Below are 24,327 nucleotides of genomic sequence, written 5' to 3' on the forward strand. Positions count from 1 at the left end.
TGTTTGTATCTTGGGAATCACGATACGAAATGGCTTGCAATATAAACAATAATGAAATTTTGCAATATGCAAACAAAGGCAGCAAGGACGATCACAACCTAGCAAACACGGATGTAAACATTGCAAGGTTCAAAACATAGGGAACATTTTCTGGGGGATGGGATCCTGCGTGAACACACTACCTCCTGTCAAACAGCTCTGGTTGTTTCACAAGAGAGATTTCTGTATTTCTTTTCATTCCTCTCATTGGTTTGAAGTCTGTTTAATATGATGTCATGCAGTTTTGGGCACCTATCCGGATTTAGCAACATTTAAAATTAACAGAGGTTTTGAGTTTTAAACTCTTAATGAACATTCCCTAAAGATGTTTTTGTTCAGTCATGACATATTTAATGTCATACAGACATTGAAGACATTGAAGCCAAGTTTTCATGGGCTTTGAAGAACGTGTGCATGAATGTGTTTTTGAACTCTGTCTTTAAGACCAGCCAGGTGCCACTCAGCACGGTCATTCATTACTGCGGTAACCTGGCCTGAACTGGCAGGCGCTTACTTCCTGTCACTGATACTTCCCCTGACCTTCAGTTTGTGCCAGCGCTACTCCATCTCTCTCACACACACACATCATTTTATATGCACACTTTCTGTTCCTTGTGGCCTTGCCTCTTTTCTGAACACTAACACACTGTTCAGGACAGCATTAAGAGTAATACGCTGTTGTGTCAGTACACTTACAATACCGTAAAAAGTTAGATACCAGCAGCACTTGCAGGGAGTAACTGTAACACCTTTACAGTCTTCTTACTATAACAAAACAATGACAAATTATAATGTTACTGTCAACCTGTACAGTATCCTGGTGACAATTTGATGTATTTGAGGAGATTCTTCTCATATAGATCCTTGCAGTGCAATCAGGGAAGAAGAGCAAAATAAGGGCAAAAAAGACTTGTACAGCAACAGTAATAATCTGACCAATAGCTTCTCCCTAGGGTTTTAATTTTCATTCTTTCCAAGTGCAGGATAAACAAAATAATATCCAGCAAAATGCTTTACATTCAGCATGTTAAAGCTAATATGAATTAAAGGTGATTCTAATAAAGGTCTTTTTGTCAAATTCAGCGACTATTGTTCGCTAGCTGTCCATTCTGGCTCTGTAAATGGGAAACAAACAGTTCAGAGCCAGCTACATAACATGTTTCCAGCCATTCCAGCCATGATTTGTGTGTCAGGTAACGTTAAATGACTTGCTCATGGATTCAGCTTCCTAGTCCAAGACAGGCTGTTGTTGTGATGTTAGCTGTAGTAGCAGGAGAGTTTCACTATCTGGACCTGATGAGCTGGCTGTGTTTTCCTTCTCATTTTCTTTGCTTGTTTCTTTGCTTGTTAGCTTCACATTAGCAACTGCAGCGACTACGGTTGAGCAGGTACTCAACTGAAACAAGTATCTGTTAATAGATAATGTATTTTTTACGAGTATGATCACAGTAAAATCAACTTAAAAACATTGCTATGAAACTCAATTCTGAGGCTGTTCTGTAAATAGTTTTCTAATAAATAAAGTAACTTCTGATCAACCATATCAATTTTAGGCTTAAATGAACAACTCAAGGTTATCTCAGCCCTTTTCCTGTTTAAGCCCCATTCCAAATACGGATAATTTAGTTGGTTGAACAGACACAGATAATGGTGTACTCGCTCATCCCTAGTAGCGACAATTTGGTAACCCACAACTTAGCTTGTGAGCTACGTTTCTCGCTGTGTCGTTGTTCGCTCTATATCATGGTATTGGTGTTGAATTTCTCTAGAATGGCACATCCCACTTATTGTCCTCTCAGACAATGCTTGTTCACTGTTGGACTTTATAAAACAGGTGACAAAATTCACTCTAATAATGTTACATGATGTAATTGATACAGAAAATGTATCAGTGGATTCACTGTGAGAAATGTGGTCGAGTGTCCATCACACTCCCAATGATTATTAAGTAGGACATTCACGCAGGGGAAAATAAGTTGTGAAATCTATCAGTGCTGCAGTCTGTTAAAGGACATATTCCTTGCTATTTAAACAGTGAACGGCATTCACCCCTTCATTTTGGTTTTCTGCCTATCAGGTGAAAGAAGCAGCTTGCGACTTATATATCTAAAGAGCCACTGGATAGTCTACACCCTCCTGGCTAATGTAGTCAAGGATTGCAGTACACATTAGAAACTGGCCATAAACACTAGGAATCATCTTGCAGGGCACACACACACACACACACACACACACACACATGTCATTCAAGTATGCACATACATACACATTTACACCTGTGCCCCCATCTACAGAAACTCCTGCAGAGAGACAGGCACTGCAGAGGGATCAGCTTCCTCACTGCAACATGAGGTGGCATCTTTAATGGCTGCTGACATGGTGTGATTTCCTTCTCTCAAATTCCTCTCCCGAGATTCTTTCCAGGCTGCAGGTTCAAGTGAAAGCATTTTAGGAACTGATATGGACCAGCATACGTACACAGATGGTTAAATCCACTGCTATTATTTGTTAATGAACGTATTAATTCAACAGAAAGTATATTTAAAGATGGGCAGTTTAGTATTATTAGTTTGATAAATCAAAAACTAAATCAGTAAATCAGCTTCAATACTGACATATTTAAAACAATGCAGGAAATATCTGTGTTGTAAGTAAGCTATAAAATGCGACAGTGTGGAATTACATGGAGCCACATGAAGTTGAGACAGGAGGCAGAGGCTTCACACAAATTCTTATTGCTATCTGCTTAGTGTAGCACTGCCAGCTCCTCACAGTGAGCCCACTGCTCAATGTACCTTTAGGCAGCCAGTTGCTCCTGCCAATAGCACAATGGCTAAACCTACAAAATCCTCCTCTTCTATAAAGATACATATAGATTTAGCTATGTGTAATGCTATTTCCAAATATAAAAATATTTGCACTTCAAACATGGAAACAGAATTTTGGGAGAACATTGAATTACGTAATATATTTTCTGATTTACAGCTCTGAGTGCCTTGGCTGAGCCAACCACATGCTCCACACCATGTCATCCACAATTAAGTCAGTGAGATAAAGGACAGATGATGAAGCTTTCAGATTTGGCCTTGCCAGCCTCCTGTCTCCATAGTAACCGAACCCTGAGTAGCAAGGTCTGTGATGGGATGGCAGGAAACGCAAACCCTGTATGGTTAGTAAACCAGATTTGAGGGTTACTAATGGCTACATCATTGGTGTGAGTCAGACATTGGTTTGCTCAGGTGTCGTGTGCACCCAGATACTCCGCCATCTGTCACTATGGCTCTCGCGGGCACAGCGATCTGTCGCTTTGTTTAATGGCAGTGCCACATTGGAGTGCTGTCAGAACCTGAGGGTAACAGTTGCAGTTTCACACATTTATATTTGAAACATTAAAAGATAAAAGTCTGTGTAGTTGATGTTTCTTATTGTCAACAAATCCCATGAAAAGATCAAAACCAACAATGTGTAAGACGAAGAGGTCATATTGTGCTCATTTTCAGGTTCATGATTATATTTAGGGGTTGTACCAGAACAGGTTTAAATGGTTTAATTTACAAAAAACAACATATTTTTGTCATACAGCACATTGCTGCAGCTCCTCCTTTCACCCTGTGTGTTGAAGGCTCTGTGTTAGCTACCGAGTGAGGTATCTCACTTCAATTAGATCTTTGTTAAGAGCTGCACATGTGCAGTACATAGGAAGGATTACTAGCCAATCAGAAGCAGAGTAGGGCGGGTCCTGACAAGCATGGTAGTGTGATCCGTAACAAAGCCTCTTTAGCCGGTAACTGTGGTTTTGGTTCAGCGCTACATGATCTGGAAACAAAAGCAGAATAACCCGAACCAGCTTCGCACCTAGACTGGAGCAAGATGTTTCAGAGTGGAAAGTTATTAATTTGTAACACATCTATCGTTCACGTTTTAACTGTGCACTGACATCTAATGGGGGTGAGGGGAGACAGACATCTTGTCACTGTGAGTGCTGAAGCTCAGTGTATTCTCCACCAGTGTTTTTGAGGACGTGTCACACTAGCTGCTAGGCGAGCATTATGATGTGTGTTACGAAGTGACGCAGATTACCGAAGTAAAGGCTGGACAACAGTCAAGGAGCAGTGTTTTCTGTGGGAGATGGTAGCTCCCTTTGGGGTGGACGTTGGGCTTTTTTCCTTTGCAAACCCATTACATGCACAAACAAGGTATATCACAATGAAGGAAAGGGAATAGGCCAAAAAGCATAATATGACCTAATATAATTGTCCTACCCCTTCTATGTGACTTGTGGAATCAATTAATAAATGAAGCTTGATGGATAAAGCTCCAAGTCAGTTCTTTCCTACTGAAGATGTAAGTCTTTCAAACTGTGTAACAAATAAAAAGTAAATGTTTTAAGGCTAGATTGTTGTGGACTATTTTTCGTGCATTTTGAGTGCTAGTGAGTTTTATTGCAGCAGAACGGAGTGTGTGAGATTTATTCCAAATAAACTACAATGTGTGTGTTCATGATAATAAAGGAACATGTCACCCAGTGCGACAGTGTGCCTCACTGATTTGTTTTTCAATAGTTTCTGGTTGAGCTTTATGTCACAGAGGAAAAAAACATCTCAAGTTATATTTATATGTATATATATATATTATATATATATATATATATATATATATATATATATATATATATATATATATATATATGAGCTATGAATCTATTAATAGAGATTATCTGTCATGGAGGAAGTATTCAGGTCCTTCTCCGTCATAAAAGTATACATTTTACATGGGTGATGCAATACATGTTCCTGCCAATGGTTTCACGCTATTCCACTCATCAACAGGTGGCAGTGATGTGCCTAGAGGCCCTGAAGAGGAAGACTGTTTGCCAGTAAACAGGATGCAAACTATACAGGGCTCAAATCTTTAAGAAAAATGTACTTTGCATATGAGGATGGAATTTACACAGTTGTTAGACCTCAAGGAAACCCGGTGCATTTCGGTGAGTAACATTAAATGAAAATAGAACTTTTGTTTGATTACGAAAAAGTCGCTGGTTAAAGGTTTAAGCCTTTTTAACAAACCCAGCATCACTGCTTGGTCAGAAGTGTGCTCTGATGCACCTGTAACACCTGTATATCTCTGCAGCACAGGTCAGCAAAAAACAAGATTTTCAGGGGGTGTTAAGTTGTGTGCGAATTAAAAAGTGCAGTACTAAAGGTGGAGTTGTACACAGTGGGAATACTTCTTTCAAGCACCATCCATCCATCGTCAACCGCTTATCCTGCGTACCGGGTCGCGGGGCGCTGGAGCCAATCCCAGTTTACATCGGGCAAAAACAACTACTCACGCCTAAGGACAATTTCCAATCAAACTAGGCGGCTAGAGAGAACAACCGGGGTTTGAACCCACAACCTTCTTGCTGTGAGGCAACAGTGCTAACCACTGCACCACCGCATCTTTCAAGCACCATTACCACAAAATCATACTTAATATGAATGCATGTAGCTTCTTCCAAAGCCTTGGGACTACTGTATCTGATTATACAATGATGATACCCGAACTACTGAATGTGGGAAATGAAAGAGACAAAACGCATCATCAAACCAAGACAGCCTGTTAAATGCTATTGTCCACCTCCATCTGACACTCTGGCAGGTGATTCATCTTGTGCTGCAAATAAAACTGCTTAGCCAGGTTCAAATGAGTGACATATAGATTAGTATGTCATTGGCTTCTTGTGTGCGATGTTACGCTTACTTTATGTGTGTCTACACTGACACATACGCAGATATCAGTGGTTGGTGTTGAATAATATCTCTGTGGTTCATCCTCCTCCTGCTAAAAGCCTCTAATTTCTACCTTTGAACATATGTCCTCTTCACACGTATGTCAGTTCTGTTTATTTATAGTCATATGTACTGTGTATCCACTGAGTCTGACTGTTTTTATTTATCAGCTTAATGGTGCTTGAATGTTTTAGAAAAAAAACATCAGATGGCCCCTACTTTAGCTGTTATGGTGATGAGTCAGCTCAAAGTTTGGCAGAACACCAAGGTTAATAGTCAGGCTTCCATTGCTGCACTGAACTATTCACTGCGCTTCTAATTACAAGTTCAGTATGATGGTGTTTATTTGCTGTGCTGGTACACGAGTGAAGGTTCGCTCACATTGACCAGTTCAGGAAAAAAGTGCGTAAGTACAAGTTATTTATAGGATGCCTGCAAAGACTGTAAGGTGGTGATGATGGAATTCATTTAAATTACTAGAAATTGTTGTTGTGCAGAGGTTGATGCTTAAACTAGGTTGACCATACGTCCTCTTTTTCCCTTGACATGTCCTCTTTTTGGGAGCTAAAAAATGTGTCCGGACGGAATTTCTAAATCGCCCAAAATGTCTGGGATTCGGATTTTGCTTTCTACAGTTGGCATTTATTGTGTGCGTTTTTGCATTGCTTTGACCAGCACCGGTAAGCTGCCGGTAACGTTACTCTTGTCTCCCCTCTCCACCGGCGGAGACGGAGTAGGGAGAAGATCGGGTGCTTTTTTTATCCAAACAAGTGCATAAAATTGCTCATCGGTGTCTCAGAAGCTGTGTTTCCATCAACGTTTTTTTATGCACATTTTGAAGTATCGCATTAGAAAAGTTTGATGGAAATGACAAATTTGAATAAAAAATCCTTAATTTCACAAAAACGTTTTTACGCTCACTTGAGGTGGTTTATGCCTTTGTAAAAAAAGAGTTAATGCGCTAAATGGGAGACGGGAACACTTCTGCCAAATAAGTTCTGGCATAGCAAACTTGTAACTCACGCCTGATCAGCTGTTTCCTTTGTCGGCGACTTGCCGGATATTTCCATAACGTGCGGAAACATGGCTGGTAGCAGTTAAACACATTCCTGAGGACCTCTCCATTTTTCCAAGCTCCATGGTCATCCTCAGGTCCATGCACCTTGTTTTGTTTTTTTGTTTGAAACCCATAGGCTTCTTGTTTATTAAAAGCCATGTGTAACATCAACTACTGATGTAACTACACTTGCCGTAGCCTGGTTTATTCGCTCCAAACCAGTTGATGGAAACCACTTAAAATTCAAATGATAATTGGATGGAAACATGGCTAGTGTCACAATGACAGCCTGGGAGGGGCGGGACATTGAAAAAGGTTGACATGCTGCTACAGCAAACTTTTGAAATGTTCAACTCATTCTGCATGAATGGTTCTGATTATAGACAAGTTAGCACGTTAGCATTAACAGAGACTAACCACCATGTTGACCATTTTTCCTGCACATGGATTTAATGAATGAGACCGTCATGAAACTGCTGTAATTGGAATTAATATTATACTAATGGTAAGTTATATATGATCCTATTATCTGAATTTATAATGAATACACTAATATTGGCCCTAATCAAATCTTAACACGACAGAAAACGGTTTTATTTGTGAAGTTGAATTGTTGAATATCAACAAGGTTTTGAAATGATACAAATAGGCCTACTATAAACAATCTGGAGGCAGACATAAGCCAAATAAAGTGTAACCTATAAATAAATTAGTATTATACTAATAGTAAACTTTCTATTTATTTTTATAATATTGTACTGATACACAAATGTGGGATCCATGTGAGGCAGAGTGATTGACCCGCAAAGCTAATACGTACATGTCAGTGTCAGATAAGCCCCCCCAGCCCCAACATAACACCCACTGCGGGAGTCCATCTGCCTCCTGCCCCCACTGTCCTCTTTTTGAAAACCAAAATATGGTCACCCTACTTGAACTGTATCCTCAGATTCATTCATGTGAGTCCAAACCACAATACAGAAGTGGTAACGTCTGTTAACTCTCCCTCCATGACTACATTTGACTACACATAAGCTAAAGAAGCAGTCTAGCATTGTGGTAACTTCACGAAGGGCTTGTTTGTCACCTCTGTAAAAACGTCCCTGAGCCTTTATCCAAGTATCTCCATCAGGACAAGATAAAAAGGTTGCTAAGCAACTGGATCCTGGCAGCGTGTTTCTTGCCTCCAATTAAAAGACGAAAACCTGCCCAGGAGGGAACAGAAATTCACTGATGAATCTACTAATTGCTTGTGTCCACAAAGACCAGATAATCTTTTTCAGCACGTTGTGGTAACAACTATGTCTCAGTCAGACAATTTGGGGGCAGGATTGTTATGTCTGATATTCATAACTATTAATTTGGATTTCAAATAACCAACATAACATGCCAAATTGTATTTTTGATCTAGTATATAATATATTTTTTGTTTTGTTTTTTGTTTTACATATACACTGGTCACTGGTTCCAGTTTACATTCAAATGTATCATTGGCATTACATAGTTAGATGAACTGTAGGTCTTTACAAACTTGATTGTCCTTTCTCTGTATAAGAATAACTGAGAAGAAACACCAGACATGTTTTTAGTTTTTTGCACCTCTGTATTCAAGGGCTATACCTGTAATTGGCTGATACCAATACATTTTGTCATAGTTGATAAAGCTAAATATTCAACAAATACCTGTTGGTAAACAGATAATTGATTATTTTGTTCTTTAGGATATATGTGCATGACATTTTAATACTAATATCCATGTAATGCCTTATAATTGGATGATTATTGAATGTTTTTTTGAAAGTTCTTTAGGAAACATATCTAGTAAATAAATGCAAACCATAGTGTGAATTTCTTTCACTTGAAAATCTTCCCCAAGCAGAATCCACCACACACAGGAATTTAAACTTGTCAGTCATGTGTAATGTTATTCTCTGCATCAGTTTCCTTACCACTCCAATAGAGAAGTAGTTGTTGACGATGCTGTAGGGGACAGGGTCTCCCTTCTCCTCCTTGTCATCAGGGACGATGTCTATGTTCCAGCGGTCGAGCACCACCTCTGTACTATGCTCGATGTCCCGGAGGAACTTCAGCAAGCTGCCTCCCTCATAACCTGACGAGAACAGCCAGAGAGGAAGATGAGTGAAAATACAAGCAAATGCACAGAATACAAAGACCAGAGAGGACACTTGATATACCCAAAAGTACACATCTATCCATATTTGTGTACTGTGGGTGTGTGGATGTTATGTGTAGTGTGTAGTTCCAATTCAGTCAGAGACACTTGTTAATAGGTAATGGTTTTACAGTTATATTTTGCACAGAGGCTCTACCATTTAAAGGCTTGTGCAGACTACACAACTTTCAACGTCGGCTGTTTGTCTGAGCTACAGAGAGAGCTGGAGGTGAGTAAAAAGGGTTTTGCGGTGAAAAAGTAGCTGCCTGCTCTCATCGGCTGGATGTGGATGTCGAGTCGGCAGACTCCTCCAGATATTTGGCATGCTAGATATCTGGCTGGCGTCTGCGATGTGTCAGTGATGCGTCAGGGAGCTGTTTTGATGCGTTGTTTCGATGCGATTGGCTGCCGCAGATCGATCACTGACCCACACAGCCTGACGGTCGACGAGCTCGCCAACAGGCAAATCGGGCTCAAAATCGTGTACTGTGAACTAGGCTTTATTGTCTTGTAAGTCGGTGTGGCGTTCACACTACGTGACTGATCGGCGACAGGGGGTCACACACTAAACGAGCTGAAAACGACTCAGTCACCCGACGGCTGGTCTCCAAACCACGTTTTGTCAAGAAAACACACGTGAAATGTGAAACGGGAAATGACGCAAACCTAATCGCAAAACAGCTGCTGTTTGTTAACAATTATAGCAATTATAAAGACAAAGAATACGGGTGAAAGAATGGAAAAGCAATCGTGGGTAGCAGGTCTGTGCAACAGCTGGAGGTGAGTAAAAAGTGTTGCCTTTCTGCCAGCTGCCTGCTCTCATTGGTTGGATGTGGATGTTGATTCAGCCGACAGCTCCAGATAGTTAGCCTGCTAGATATCTGTCCGGTGATGCGTCTTTAAGTAATTTACACATAACGATTGCTGAGCTCAGCGACTAGCAAATCGGGCTAAACTAGTCTTAAGGGAGCTCTCAAAGAGGATTCTGCTGAAAGAGCTATTCCCCCTTTAATAAACATACGTGAACATAAATCTTAAGCTGATGATACATGGAACAACTTTTACAGCAATGGTGCTGGGCAATGTTACTGTCAATGGTAATGAGTAAAGATTATTACCGTAATCCCCTTCTCCCGCCACCCTCAGTGCACCGCCGCTATCCGTTCAAAACATAGTCGGACTTGCCACCAGCAACATTGCTCAAAAAGTTGCCCCATGTATCATTAGCTTTAGTCAAAGGGCAACTCCTGTGTTTTCAACCATGACCCTATTTTCCCATGTTTTTGAGTCTATGTGAGTAATTGGGACAACATTTTTTGAAACTGGTCCAGTATTGTGTGAGCGAGCTGCTGTCGGCAACAGCAAAACAGGGCTGCAACATAATCCTTGCGCTGATTTGCCATTTGTCAAAGTACAGTTAGTACGTCCACTAAAGTGCTTTGCTTGATAAAAACAGTAATTTTACCTTTACCTTGAGTTGCACGGGAGTTGCTGGTCTACCGCTGCTTCGGTAGATTAGTTTGTGTGTGTTATTGTGTGACACAATAACACACACAAACCAACTGAGGCAGCGGTAGAGATGGAAAATTACTGTCTTTGTCAAGGTAGTCAGGTGGCTTTGACTAGAGCAACATGGTGATGTTTCTGGTTAAACAAAAAGGTCTCTTTCTGCAGGGATCCTTTCCGCAATGTATTCAGTATGAATTCAGAATGTAACAATCTGAGCCTGTCTATGCTCGCACAATACTGAACCAATTTCAAAAAATGTCCCAATTAGTAACATAGACACAAAAACATGGGAAAAAAGGGTCCAGGTTGAAAAATACAGAAGTTACCTTTGAAATCAACAATACGAAATACCACATATTGAGGAGGCTGGAAGAGTAACAGCGATAAGAGACATAATATCCTACAGTTTTGATGAATGAGAAATAAATTAAATCAACCCTACTGTGAGCTAGAGTGAGCAAAAACTGGCAGATATTTTAATCTTCTGACGGGGCCTTTCCAAAATTATCCTATCTGAAACTTCTACCTTTCACTGGTGAAATGGTGGATTATATAGGTTCAAAAATGAAACACAATAGCACTGATTAGGTTGCCATTTTATAGATACTGCCGCCCTCACCACCATCGAACCGAGAACACAGCCCGGGTCTGACAGCACCCCAGGGAGCCCTCGGTTTTGCTCCGCAGCTGACAGCCTACTTCAGCAGCCAGGCATCTTAATAGCGATCAGACGTGGAAATACGTTCCATGGGTGTCACGAGGGCGTGAGGCATTAAAGTAGCATCACACTAGGAGCATCATTTGTGAAATATGAGCGGGTTTGCACACATTTTCTGACATACTGGTACTCTTAAAATATGTATAATAGCAATTTCAGAGGGAACAATTTCCTTTTCCTATAAAAACAATTGTCCCTTTCCCTCGGGGATCCCACACTACATTTTAACCTGAATGTGTGTCCACACTTACATATGAGCTATGCATCATACAAATGTGTATCACACACTGAAGAGCCGTTGAGTCGTTTATGACTGCAGATGACATCAGTAGAAGGTTTTGTCACAGCCATAAACTGTGTACATTCAAACATGAAGTTCTTTGTGTCCGCTGCCATGCTAGCCACTCTGTGAGCCTATACTTTGACACAGCCTGGCTTTGAGCTAAATTCTAATTTAGGCAATCTTTATGCTCACATGGGCAATGCAGACATGTTGCCACTAAGCAGGTGTGTTTACATGTTTACCATATTCACCATTATAGTTTAGCACGTTATAATGCTTAGCGTTTGCTTATTAACACTAAACGCAAAGATGAAATGTCAGGGGAAGTTTCATTGCAATCCAGTTATTATACTAAAAGCTAAAAATGTCAACCTGCTGGAAAAGGAAAAATCAGGGGCTTGACCTGCTGGTGGCGCTACATGAAAAGTATTCACCAAAGTCATTCTCTGGGTACCATCTGTCTGTCTGTGAGCCAAAAAATTTACTTTGCTTGTGGTGCTTGTGCAACAGAAGCCAGCAAGGCTGTGCAGTGAGTAAACCTTACTCCTCGACACCTTAAAAGACGCACTAGTGACTGATGCTAGTGCCCATGGGTTTTAGCCTCCTCGCTAGCGCGTCCACCTCCCGCACCCGATGTCGCCAGTTCGAGTCAGGACCGTGCAGTGAAACACGGGGGTCGTTTAGATTGGTACCGTGGCCCAGATGGGAGTGAGGTTTAGGGGGGCGAGTTTAATGGAAGCCAGCAAGGATGTGCAGTGAGTAAACCTCACTCCTCGATGCCTTAAGAGACGCAGTAGCGATAGATGGGTAAGCCTCCGTGCTAATGCGTCTGCCTACCATACCCGAGGTCACCAGTTCGAGTCAGGAATTAAACATCATGGCATCATGACTTGTTGAGGTACAGTCTGAACCAAAGTGATGGACCAACCAACCGATCTCTAGAGCTACACTAAACTTCACATACAGATCACCCTTACTTACAGTGTCTGGCAAGGTAAATATTCATCAGGCTAAATGGCTGAGGAGACTCCAGCTCATACTTCAGTGTTAATTTCTGGTGAAAGATGATCTATTCAACGAAACTCCCAAAAGGCCCCCCGGACCTGGCAGCTTATTGACTAAATATCATTCATAAGCCTGGGTAAGTGCTCTGCTGGTCCTGCACGCGGCAACAATCAAGCAGTCATAACCAGCCATTCTAATTACTGCCCCAAACTACTGCCACAAATCAAAGGCTGGCAGAGGATTTACAGCATAAGTGCTTTGCATATTAACAGTTTTTCATTTGACAAATAAGAGCTTCAAACTTCCTCTTCCATTCTTTAATTTCCCAACAACATGCACTTACATGCCTGCTTTTTCTATTCCAGTGTGCCACTGAGACCCTTCCTCTAACAGCAGTCCTTCTAAACTGAGCTACTACTGTCAAGTCAATCATCTACCCATTTTAAGTCTGTTCTGTCTTACTAAGCTGAACCTTAACAGAGAACCTTTTTCTTTTCCCTGAAATATTGGGAGAACAACTAGAAATCTACAAATGAATGTTTATAGAGTTTCCCAGTCCTTTGTAATTTTGTATTTAACGTCAATATTCATTCTTTTGTTTCCCTTTAAATCGCTTTATAGCTAGAAAAATCATCTTATTTTACTTGTAGTATTATATACAGTATCTCACAAAAGTGAGTACAACCCTCAAATTTTTGTAAATATTTGATTAAATCTTTTTATGTGCTCCAGCCCCTCGCGACACTGTATGCAGGATAAGCGGTTGATGATGGATGGACCTTTTGATGTGACAACACTGAGGAAATGACACTTTGCTACAATGTAAAGTAGTGAGTGTACAGCTTGTATAAGTGTAAATTTGCTGTCCCCACAAAATAACACATCACATAGCCATTAATGTCTAAACTGCTGGCAAGAAAAATTTAAAATAACATTTTGTGTATTTGAACAATGTCTAACTGCACACAAGACTGTGATAACTGGGCTATAAGCAGGCAATAAGAGAAGCACTAGAGTATTGTGGCCTCCATTCTTGATTTAAATATAAGTTACTATCTATTGTTACTCTACTGCACTGCAAAAACTAAAATCTAGGTAAGATTAATTATCGTAATTGAAACAAGTATATTTTACTTGTTTTTTGTCTGACAAGATATTTCTTCTTACAAGGCAGCTTTTATGTTAGAGAATTTCACTTGTTTCAAGTTTTTTTTTGTCCTTAAGGAGCAAGTGAAATGTTCTTGTTCTGTTGGCAGATAATTTTGCTCAGTTTTTGCAGTGTAGATGGTTTGCAAATTTGACCAGCCTGTTCTGGTTTTGAAAACAGACGCCGCCGGTACCGGGGGCAATGGTGCTCTGGACGAAATTACTGATTGAAAATTTTTTTTCCCGCCGTTTTAACTCCGAAACCCACCAATGTTGTTGCTCTGAGTCTAAGCGGGCGCCATCTTTATTATTGCGCAATACCTGGGAGCTGCCTGCTTGCTGACATCTTTTTCTGCAGAGAGGACACATGCCGCTTGAGAACACACGGTGTTTTTTGCCATTTTGTGGCTGATCCGTTGGAGATATATAGACATATAGGGTACCAGATGAAAGGTCTGCTCAAGCCGGATCAATGCCCCCATCACTGTGGGTTGTTCCGTTCTCAATCTACAGGCTTGTAAAGCATGGGAGTGCTTTTGGTGACAGGAATGTTGAGGGAATACTCCTGTTTTTATCAATATTTCAATGTTTTGTCATTTGGAACTTGGTTGTATGAACAGAAAAAGTGTTTTAAAGATATCTATCAATAAAAGTCAACATTTTAACAGTAAATATTGCCGAAATATGGACATTCGCCTGGTATATTTGAAAATGTTGTATGATAACTGTTTGTCAGATTTACAGTTACAATTGCATTGTAGGTGTATTAGAAGATATTCAGTTGCATTAAAAGCTTCCTCGTGATGATTTTGATGGTTTATTGCATTAAAATATAGCTTTTTTTTTACCAGGCAAGGATAAAAATATCAAATTTTTATTGCATCTCCATGTAGTCTGTAAAAGTAAAATAAATATATTAATATACAATGGATTTATATTCCTTAGCTTCTGACTTTTCAAAGGAGACCAGAATTATGCATCTAGGCCAAATGGTTGAGGAGTTATTCCTGATTCATATTGAGTATGTTATTTTAGGCTTTTTTCTGGAAAATGGTGTCTGTTTTCAACAGGTTAAAAAATCTCTACGCAGGGATGGACGTACCGTGAAAGATAACAACAAACATACACACAGATGATTGAGTGAGTGCCTCACCCAGGGCTCTCAAGTCTCACACATTCACCGTGAGACACACACATTTCAGCCAGTTCACATGCTCACACGCCACACCTTGTATTTCTCACGCTGAGAAGTAAGTTATGAGGTAACGCCCTCAAAGTTGTCCTGCTATATTCAATTAATGGACATTCATTTTTGTGCCGAGTTCATAGCTTTTTCTGTAGCCTACTAAATGCCAGAGCCATTAAGCCCATTAACATGTGTTGTTTCCGGGTGAATTCCCTGATCCCACCGCAAGCACGTTCGTTACCAGGCAACATGGATGCGCGTGCACACACGGAGTGGAAGTTGGAAGCGAAAGACCCGATGGATGTGGTAACTGTACTTTTTCCCCCCAGCATTTTGATTTTAACACTTGCCAATTAAATTTCTGTCAGTTAGCCTAACTGATGTAGTTCTATTAGCTGGACTTGTATAAACTGTTAAATAATTTGATTTATATCAAAACATCCTATCTTTTAAACTCTTCACAGGATTTGTGTGTAAAAAGCTTTTTAAGTAACTAGTAATTGAAGCTGTCAGATAAAATAAAAAGTTGCTAAATTATTTCCCTTTGAGATGTGGTGATGTAGTAGAAAGTGGAAAATACTCAATTTCAGTGTAAATACCTTGTGTACTTTAGTACAGTACTACTTTGTTACTGTCCCACACTGGGCTTAGCTTTGGCTACCTGAAACTAAGGAAAGGGATAGAGATATTTTTCTGTATTTTGGCTCTGGACTGAAAGCTATCATCCATCATGATGGTGAAAATGGCTAAGTGGGAGTCCCCTACCCCTGCCATCAAGGCATTAAAATGTGCAACAAACAATTACAACACAAAAAACCATTCATAAGCTGAAATGTGTAGCCTACTCTCACACAGCTTGGCATAGATGTGTACGGTAAGCTCTGCCATCCTACTGTAGGCCTATGTGTACAGCAGTGCTGTTCAGTGCTGCTTATTTTGAGCCATGAACAGCAGTGCTGCTTTAGTGCTGCTTTAGTTTTGATACATTTGTATTTTTGAAATATAAGTATATATATAAATAGTCTTATCAGATCTACCTATTGGTATACTTTCTATTTGTTCGGGTCAGTTATTAACTATAGATAAAATCTAACCTGACAGAATTGGCTGGGGCAGCCGCTTCTGCAAATATTTGAGAGGCTCCTTCTCTAACACTCGTTATCTCACTCTAAACTTTTGATAAAACTTGAGAGCCCTGCCCTCACCTCCTCCCCAGCGTAGGCATCGTGCAAGGTCGTTCCCTGTGCCCAAAGGGAGGATAGCCACTGGAGGGTGCCTGGCAAAGTTGGCCTTATCTGCAAAGGCAAAAACAAACAGGTTGATCTTATATTTGGTTAGTCCTTGAAACAATTGTTTTTTAGGACAACTTGGGCCTTATTTTCATCATTTTTACCATTGAGCCTATTAATTATAATAGCATTATAACAACATTATGAGTTAATTGCAGTGACCTGGGACAGTGGATACATTGCTACAACAAAGAGCCTGAAGAGACAAGAAATGCAAGTGGTCAGACCACGTGTAATGAAGGCTAACTTTTTAGCCTTGTCACATGGATTTACCGCTTTAATTGGAGGTAAAAACCCAACATGAAAACACCTGTAAAAATCCCTCATTGCAACGGAAAACTATGTGTTCAGGATTATGGCAAGTACGCCAAGAAGTCTGTCTGTAATGGACAGTTTGGCTAAAAAATGTACTTTTTACCGTGATTGTCGCTGTCAAAACATTTGGCAGTTTGTTTACAACCTATCTGACCTTCTGACTGCTCGTTTGTTGCACCTGTTTTATTTCTAGCGATCCAAGATCTCAGTAATTGCTGAGTAGAATGTTACCATAACCGCTAGGAACCATGCGTCCAAAATAATCAAACGGGTAATTTTGTGTTGTTCCCGTCATTAGTATCACAGGATAGAATCTGCATACCTATACAGTCGAGGATCCAGCCCACGGTGCCATCACCTCCACAAGCAAGCACCCGGAAATCAGGGACATCATGGAAAAAGTTGAGCCTAAGAGGGCAGAAGATCCAGTAAATTTAACCAACACATGCAGAAACAAGTGTTTTACAAAGGTGATGTTTGGTGTATTATAGGTGATACATCCATTGATCGGATTTCATAACAGTCCAGAGAAGGATTTTCTAATCTCTGAATGATTTAATGAACTGGACTGAAAGGCTGATGGACCGAGAGACACAGAGAAAGACAGAGGGAAAGAGAGAGAGAGAGCGTTTAATCAATGCGTGCCCTCTCCAGCTGTGTTCACTCCACTCCTTTCCCTCAAAACCATAGTCACAGAGTGGTCAGAGAGTGCATGCCCTTCAAAGGGACCTTTAATGTGTGTTGGAACAAAGGTGTCGACAGTAGCTTTCATCTCTCTCCGTCATGAGACAGCTGCATACAGGGCACAGACCCCTTTCACACCGACCACCTGGCCCTGCTCAGTAACGCCCATAGATCCTTTAAACCATTTCTACATCTTAAAATAAATATGTCAGTTGTACAGCAAATCAGTGTTATAAGGAGGTGATGTGGTGGCACTATAAAGGTGACAGGTTCACTCAACATTAACTTAAAGGATCCAGTGATATTATTTTTCTTACTGTCAACAAATCCCTTGAAAAGAACAAATTAATTGATGCCACTAACAAGTATTTGTAGCCACACGCCTAATAAATTGTATTCTCCTGTTCCTACAGAGCTCCATTGTTGTTAAAAACACATCAATGAGCCACTAGGTGTGACTGGGAGACAGTCCATCTGCCAACGTATATACTCACAACAGCACCAAATCTAAGAAATATGAATATTTCCCAGAAACTATTTACCCCTGTTTGACTAACGTTTACATCATTTGACAAGGAGCTGTGTGAGGCAATCAAACAGGTGGAAGCACAAATCCTAGGAGATTATTTCTATTGTGAACTATTTCTGCTGTTAACTTTGAGATCATCGTGAGGGAAGATAAAAAAGTTGTCACCGTGATTAATCTTGTGTCAAGAGTTTTATAAACCGCTGTGCTGTGCTGTGCTGTGGCGTCCGACTTCCTGGTTCACATTTCATGTCTCACTGGTGCCTGAAACAACAACATTGCCAGCAGCCTTAAACAGCCTAAACATGTACTCCTAAATAGCCTCTTCAGTTTGTGCTCTGATGTTACTTGTCTTGTCAGTGGTCCACTAAAATGAAAGTAGGTGGTGGATTATTTCTGGATCAGGTCAGATGATGCAGAGGCCATGAGGCAAATAGCCCCCCCTATTGGACATACAGAGGAACTACACCAACATGCACTTGCCGTGGGGACATTTCCACAACATGGAGCTGTGTATCGCATCGACCAAATCCCTTCTATGTCAGCATAAAATTTTAATTAAGCCACCTAATCCTGACTTTGTGGCCATGCTTTATGTATGACAGCTTAGGAGAAACATGTGCATGCACAAAGAGACAAATGGCGGTTTACATTAATGGAAGGGCTGAAACCAGGTTGGCTGAAACAATGTTTGCAATGACTAAGTACAGCGAGGAATTGCATTCCCTAAACAAATAACTCAGAGTAAGCTGTCTCTCACCTCAAAGCCTCCTGAGTCTGTTGCTAAGGAGCCCATAGTAACAGTTGTGGCGAGTTCAGCTGAGAGCAGGTTAACCCTCTACGTGACAACAGACCTTCATTCAGCATTATTTGTATGCATGTGTTTATATTCACTTGTGCATAATGTAGAGCCTCTCTCGCTCTCTTAGCAGCACCAGCACACCTTTCCCACAATAACAGTATTATATCACCTCGTTTAACATATGAAAAGGCCCCTGAGCTCAGATGCGTCTTATTGGAATAATAAACCAAATGCACTTGAAAAGTTAGATTTGAACATGACAACGGAGCTTCTTTATCAATAACTACATAATTACTGCGAGTCCCAATCACAACAATATGTTCTTGGTCTCCTGTGGAAGCAACATTTCATCATGAATGGAATGAAAATTGTACGGTAAGACAAGTTCTCACAAAACCCCCAAAATGTCACCACATACTTCTTCTGGCTGCTGCTAGTCTCACTCAACCACAAATGTCCCTTGTTTCTTAAGCCCTTTAATGGTTGATTGTTTGTAAGTTAGATGTAGGGTTGCCAACTGTCCTGTCTTAGCTGGGATGTCCCTTATATTAGGCCTAATTGATTTGTCCCATACGTGACCATTTTTTTGACTACTATGCTGATCTAACCACTGACTGATACAACAGCAACAGCAGCAGTGCTGATCACGACACTTGATGGTCAACAACACTTGTCGTCATCCAGTCACAGCCTCCCCTCACGTGCCTCAGTATACGTTAAGTAACGTTAAGTAACGTTAAATGCAACTACTGTGGAAATTGACTAAATAGCAGCAAATGAAGCCTCATACGTGTATCACACTGTCAAACATGGACTCACATACAACAGCACCGACAGCCTTGTTAAGCTAAACTGTGCGTTGTTTCATGATTCCAATGTTGTGAAGAAGATGCACCTGGTAAGAACGAAAGCTGAGATGATCACAATGAATGTTTTAGGACCAAAGACTGTGTGGGATATCCTGAATATCTATCCCTGACTGAAGGTGAGCCATGCAGTTGTACTCTGTTGCCACCAACGCCTCAAACAAGGGAAACAGAAAAATGTTTCCAGTGTGCATGAGATATTTTTCTGTGTCTGATGGAGTAACTTCCCAGTCCCGTTAGCCAACTAGCAACTTCACTACTATCAGAAAGTCTGACATAAAATTCTGAGGTAATAAGCTCACATATGCTCACATAGCTAGCTAGCTAGCTGGCTGGCTAGCACTTATTTTACCTCAGACATTCTGCTAATGAATTTCCTAGCAACCTCACTGTTTAAAAGTCTGATAAATAAATAACAGGAAAGCTAATAACATAAAGCAAGGTGAGTGTATGTCTAAAATATTGGTCTATCACATGATTTTATCTGTAATTTGCACCCACTAAAGTGATTTCACACCATGGCATCTTACCCCAGTGGACAATGCCTTTCCCCTAAAATATATATTTGATTAAATCAACTGTATTTGTTTTACTTTATGTTACCCTGAGCATAGCCATCTCCAAGAGAAAAAAAATTTAAAATAATGTTCTTTTATGTGTCAGCAAATAGACATTGAGCTTAGCGGGGTTAGGAGTTTGTTAGGATACAGTTTGGTTAGGAGTATGTTAGTATGGGCACCCCATACTAACATACTCCTAACCAAACTAAGGTTGAGCAGAAGTGACAAATATTACGCACTTTTTTTGATAAACGTAGTAGTGATAAGGAAAGGGGATGTATTAACCTATTAACCAAACAGGTTACAAGATAACTTCTCTTCTTGGTGCTCAGAAAGTTGTATCACTGAACTGTAATGCAGTAAAACCACAGTATGATGAAATTACCACAACAAAAGTCTGAGATCACAGAATAAATATCTTTTCCATCATCCAATGTCACATCAGAGTAACACAGTCTTTGTGTTTGACGCCGAATGTATCATCTACAGCATTCTCCCCTAAGACCTGAGTGCGTCATTGGGTCGCTTTTCCAACAATGAGCTCTCGAGGGCAGCCGCTCTGCTAGTCGTGACTGAGAGAGAATGTGACATAACAAGACAAGGGAGGAGAGACATTCACACAAATGGAATTGAAAGGATGTGTTTCACCTTCAAGGTAAAGCATTTACAGACTTTGTGCTGTGTAGGGCATTTTTCTTCCGTGAATGGAAAAAAAGGTGCAACAGCATTCATTTTCAAAGTACAAGCTGTGCTCAGCTCTGATGCAAGTGTGTGTGTGTGTGTATGTGTGTGTGTGTGTCAAGAGGTCAAAAGCACTGCACGGCAGTAATGCGGTTTTCCCATTCCCCTTTGACCGACCTCTACAGCAATACTTAATATTCACAATGTTCTTTTCATTCTAAAATACAAACTCCTGATGCAGCTTAAAGTAACAGTAAATAAATCACTAGCACACTTGCATCTCATTTTTTTTTAACTAAATGATAGCTTTATATCATTGCGTCTGGCTCTGTATGTCAATTCTTTATCCATTGAAAGGTAGTCTGAAGTTTGCGTGTTCCTGTTTTATACATTAAATTGGTGCAGGTCTATATCTTAACCCAAAAGACCTAAAGGATTTCTAAAGCCCCAACTACACATGATCATTCTCTGATCAGGATACAGATAAATATTTCCCTAAAGGGGCCTTACAACTCATATTGACTCCATTATGAAAGATGGAAAAGCATGCCATCCTCGTATTAACATGTTAACTTGACAGCTATCTGATTGCTGAGGCCTACATTATGAACAGTGTCCTGGAACAGAATTGGTGGGCAAAGGCCAGCAGACTTACCCTGCCATTGGTCCCCCTTGATCCAAACTGTACACCTGCCTGGGGTTTAGTAGGTACCTGAACTTCCTCAGTACCCTGGAAGAAGAGACAAAAACAGGAGACAAAACTCAAATAGTTAGAAGTACATTGAGCGCCTATGTAGTACACTTACCAGTATGCAGAATATGCTAATTTTACATCAGACTTATCCAAGTTAAATTTACCAGGTTGATCTATATGTTAAAATAATTAAGTACCATAGCCTCTTAAGGGCTCTACATACTGTGCAGGTTTACTGCATGTCAAACTGATTTTGAGGCATGTCAAATGGTGCAACAAATGTGAATCATAACCTTTACCTAGGAGAGTTTGTGTACTATTTTATTTATTTATAGTTTTACAGTTTCCAGAGTTATAAAACACAGTTATATCAGGTTGACTGATATACAGTATCTCACAAAAGTGAGTACACCCCTCAAATTTTTGTAAATATTTTATTATATCTTTTCATGTGACAACACTGAAGAAATGATACTTAGCTACAATGTAAGGTAGTGAGTGTATAGGTTGTATAACAGTGTAAATTTGCTGTCCCCTCAAAATAACACATCACACAGCCATTAATGTCTAAACCACTGGCAACAAAAGTGAGTACACCCCTAAGTGAAAATCTCCAAATTGGGCCCATAGTGTCAATTTTATGTGTGGCCACCATTATTTTCCAGCACTGCCTTAAACCTCTTGGGCATGGAGTTCACCAGAGCTTCACAGGTTGCCACTGGAGTGCTCTTCAACTCCTCCATGATGACATCACGGAGCTGGTGGATGTTGAGACCTTGCACTTCTCCACCTTCTGTTTGAGGATGCCCCACAGATGCTCAATAGGGTTTAGGTCTGGAGACATGCTTGGCCAGTCCATCACCATTACCCTCAGCTTCTTTAGCAAGGCAGTGGTCGTCTTGGGGGTGTGTTTGGGGTCGTTATCATGTTGGAACACTGCCCTGCGGCCCAGTCTCCAAAAGGAGGGGATCATGCTCTGCTCCAGTACATCACAGTACATGTTGGCATTCATGGTTCCCTCAATGAACTGCAGCTCCCCAGTGCCGGCAGCACTCATGCAGCCCCAGACCATGACACTCCTCCACCATGCTTGACTGTAGGCAAGACACACTTGTCTTTGTACTCCTCACCTGGTTGCCGCCACACACGCTTGACACCATCTGAACCAAATAAGTTTATCTTGGTCTCATCAGACCACAGGACATGGTTCCAGTAATCCATGTCCTCAGTCTGCTTGTCTTCAGCAAACTGTTTGCGGGCTTTCTTGCGCATCTTTAGAAGTGGCTTCCTTCTGGGATGACAGCCATGCAGACCAATTTGATGCAGTGTGCGGCGTGTGGTCTGAGCACTGACAAGCTGACCCCTCAACCCAAAGACAACCTCTGGATATGACGCTGAGCATGTGCCCTCAACTTCTTTGGTTCTGAGTGGAACCTGTCCTGTTGAACCGCTGTATGGTCTTGGCCTCCTTTCTACAGCTCATTTTCAGGGTCTTGGCAGTCTTCTTATAGCCTAGGCCATCTTTATGTAGAGCAACAATTCTTTTTTTCAGATCCTCAGAGAGTTCTTTGCCATGAGGTGCCATGTTGAATTTCCAGTGACCAGTATGAGGGAGTGTGAGAACGATAACACCAAATTTAAAACACCTGCTCCCCATTCACACTGAGACCTTGTAACACTAACGAGTCACATGACACCGGGGAGGGAAAACGGCTAATTGGGCCCAATTTGGACATTTTCACTTAGGAGTGTACTCGCTTTTGTTGCCAGTGGTTTTGACAATAAGTTTTTTTGAGGGGACAGCAAATGTACACTGTTTTACAAGCTGTACACTCACTACTTTACATTTTAGCAAAGTGCCATTTCTTCAGTGTTCTCGCATGAAAAGATATCAAATATGTCCTAAAGTGTGAGGGGTGTACTCACTTTTGTGAGATACTGTATGTGTATAAAATATAGAATATTACATGTTATGCAATGGTGCAGCCCTAAAATACATGCTTTACATAAATTCAAACTTCAGGAAGAAGAGGCATAATATAAAAAAGGGATGACTAAGCGGAGAGTTTTAGTTCACATACTCTTCAGTCTTGTATATATGACCTTTGCTCTCACAGACTGTCAGTATATTAGCGAGCTGCATGTTGACATAGAAGCAGCTTTCTGTAACCTTGTGAGGGTTACATAAAATGCTCATTGAAGACTGAACAGTCATCTTCATGCACACCTCATTCAGGCAGTTTTACTGGCTCCTAATTTGCTTCTAATCCATTAGGAAGCTAGTCAATGTATTTCATTAGACTATTTGAATATTTATATATACACAATTGAATAGATGTCTTAGCCATGTGTATTAAAAATATATACAAAAGTACATGAGGGACTGATAAGTTTATGTTAGTCAGTGGATAACACTTATTTAAGAAGATTTATGTCAAATCTGTTGATATTTGTATATTGTTTATACAACTTCAGATAAGTTGCTGCAGTCGTCAATCAAACTAAACATGTTGTGAAATGACAGACAAAAATAGCAACACAATGGCCTCTGGTTTCCTGTTCAAAAGGATCTTTTTGTCTTTGTAATGTCTATTAATACAGAATAATTTCCTTTCTGGTGGTAATAAAGAGTGTGTTGCTATGGTAATGTTGTCAGGCTGAGGCAGATCAACAGGGTATGATTGGTCTCAGTTGTGTGGTGCAGTAGGTGGGGAGCAGAGCAACAATGAATACATTTATTTACAGCTTGTACAGCCCTCCTCATCTTTAAATTATAGCATTCAGAGGGACAGCAGGGTGGTGCAAATACTACGGTGCCATCTGTGACAGAAATCAGTTTGTACTGTGATTTTCAGATAATGGCCCAAAATAACTCTAATAACAGTGTAATTTAATCATACTGTATCTGGGTATCCAAGGGGACTGACTGATCATCACACTTTACAGTAATGAGGTGTCACGAGCACAGCCGAGAAAATGCTTCAGTTAATAAAAAGTGCGTGCGTGTGTGTGTGTGTGTG

General features: G+C 40.5%; 1 protein-coding gene across 1 annotated transcript in view; it reads right to left on the reverse strand.

Annotated features, from left to right (window-relative positions):
* Positions 1-24,327, reverse strand: part of LOC123973380 (diacylglycerol kinase beta) — a 119,937-nt gene that overhangs the window by 51,328 nt on the left and 44,282 nt on the right. Inside the window, exons 17-20 of the mRNA XM_046053345.1 lie at positions 21,269-21,343; positions 16,817-16,902; positions 16,096-16,185; positions 8,820-8,980 (exon numbers count right to left, since the gene is read on the reverse strand). Coding sequence (XP_045909301.1) covers positions 8,820-8,980; positions 16,096-16,185; positions 16,817-16,902; positions 21,269-21,343 — 412 coding nt within the window. The remainder of the gene's footprint in view (positions 1-8,819; positions 8,981-16,095; positions 16,186-16,816; positions 16,903-21,268; positions 21,344-24,327) is intronic.

Source organism: Micropterus dolomieu, linkage group LG07 (genome assembly GCF_021292245.1).
Source record: "Micropterus dolomieu isolate WLL.071019.BEF.003 ecotype Adirondacks linkage group LG07, ASM2129224v1, whole genome shotgun sequence".
Lineage (NCBI taxonomy): Eukaryota > Metazoa > Chordata > Actinopteri > Centrarchiformes > Centrarchidae > Micropterus > Micropterus dolomieu.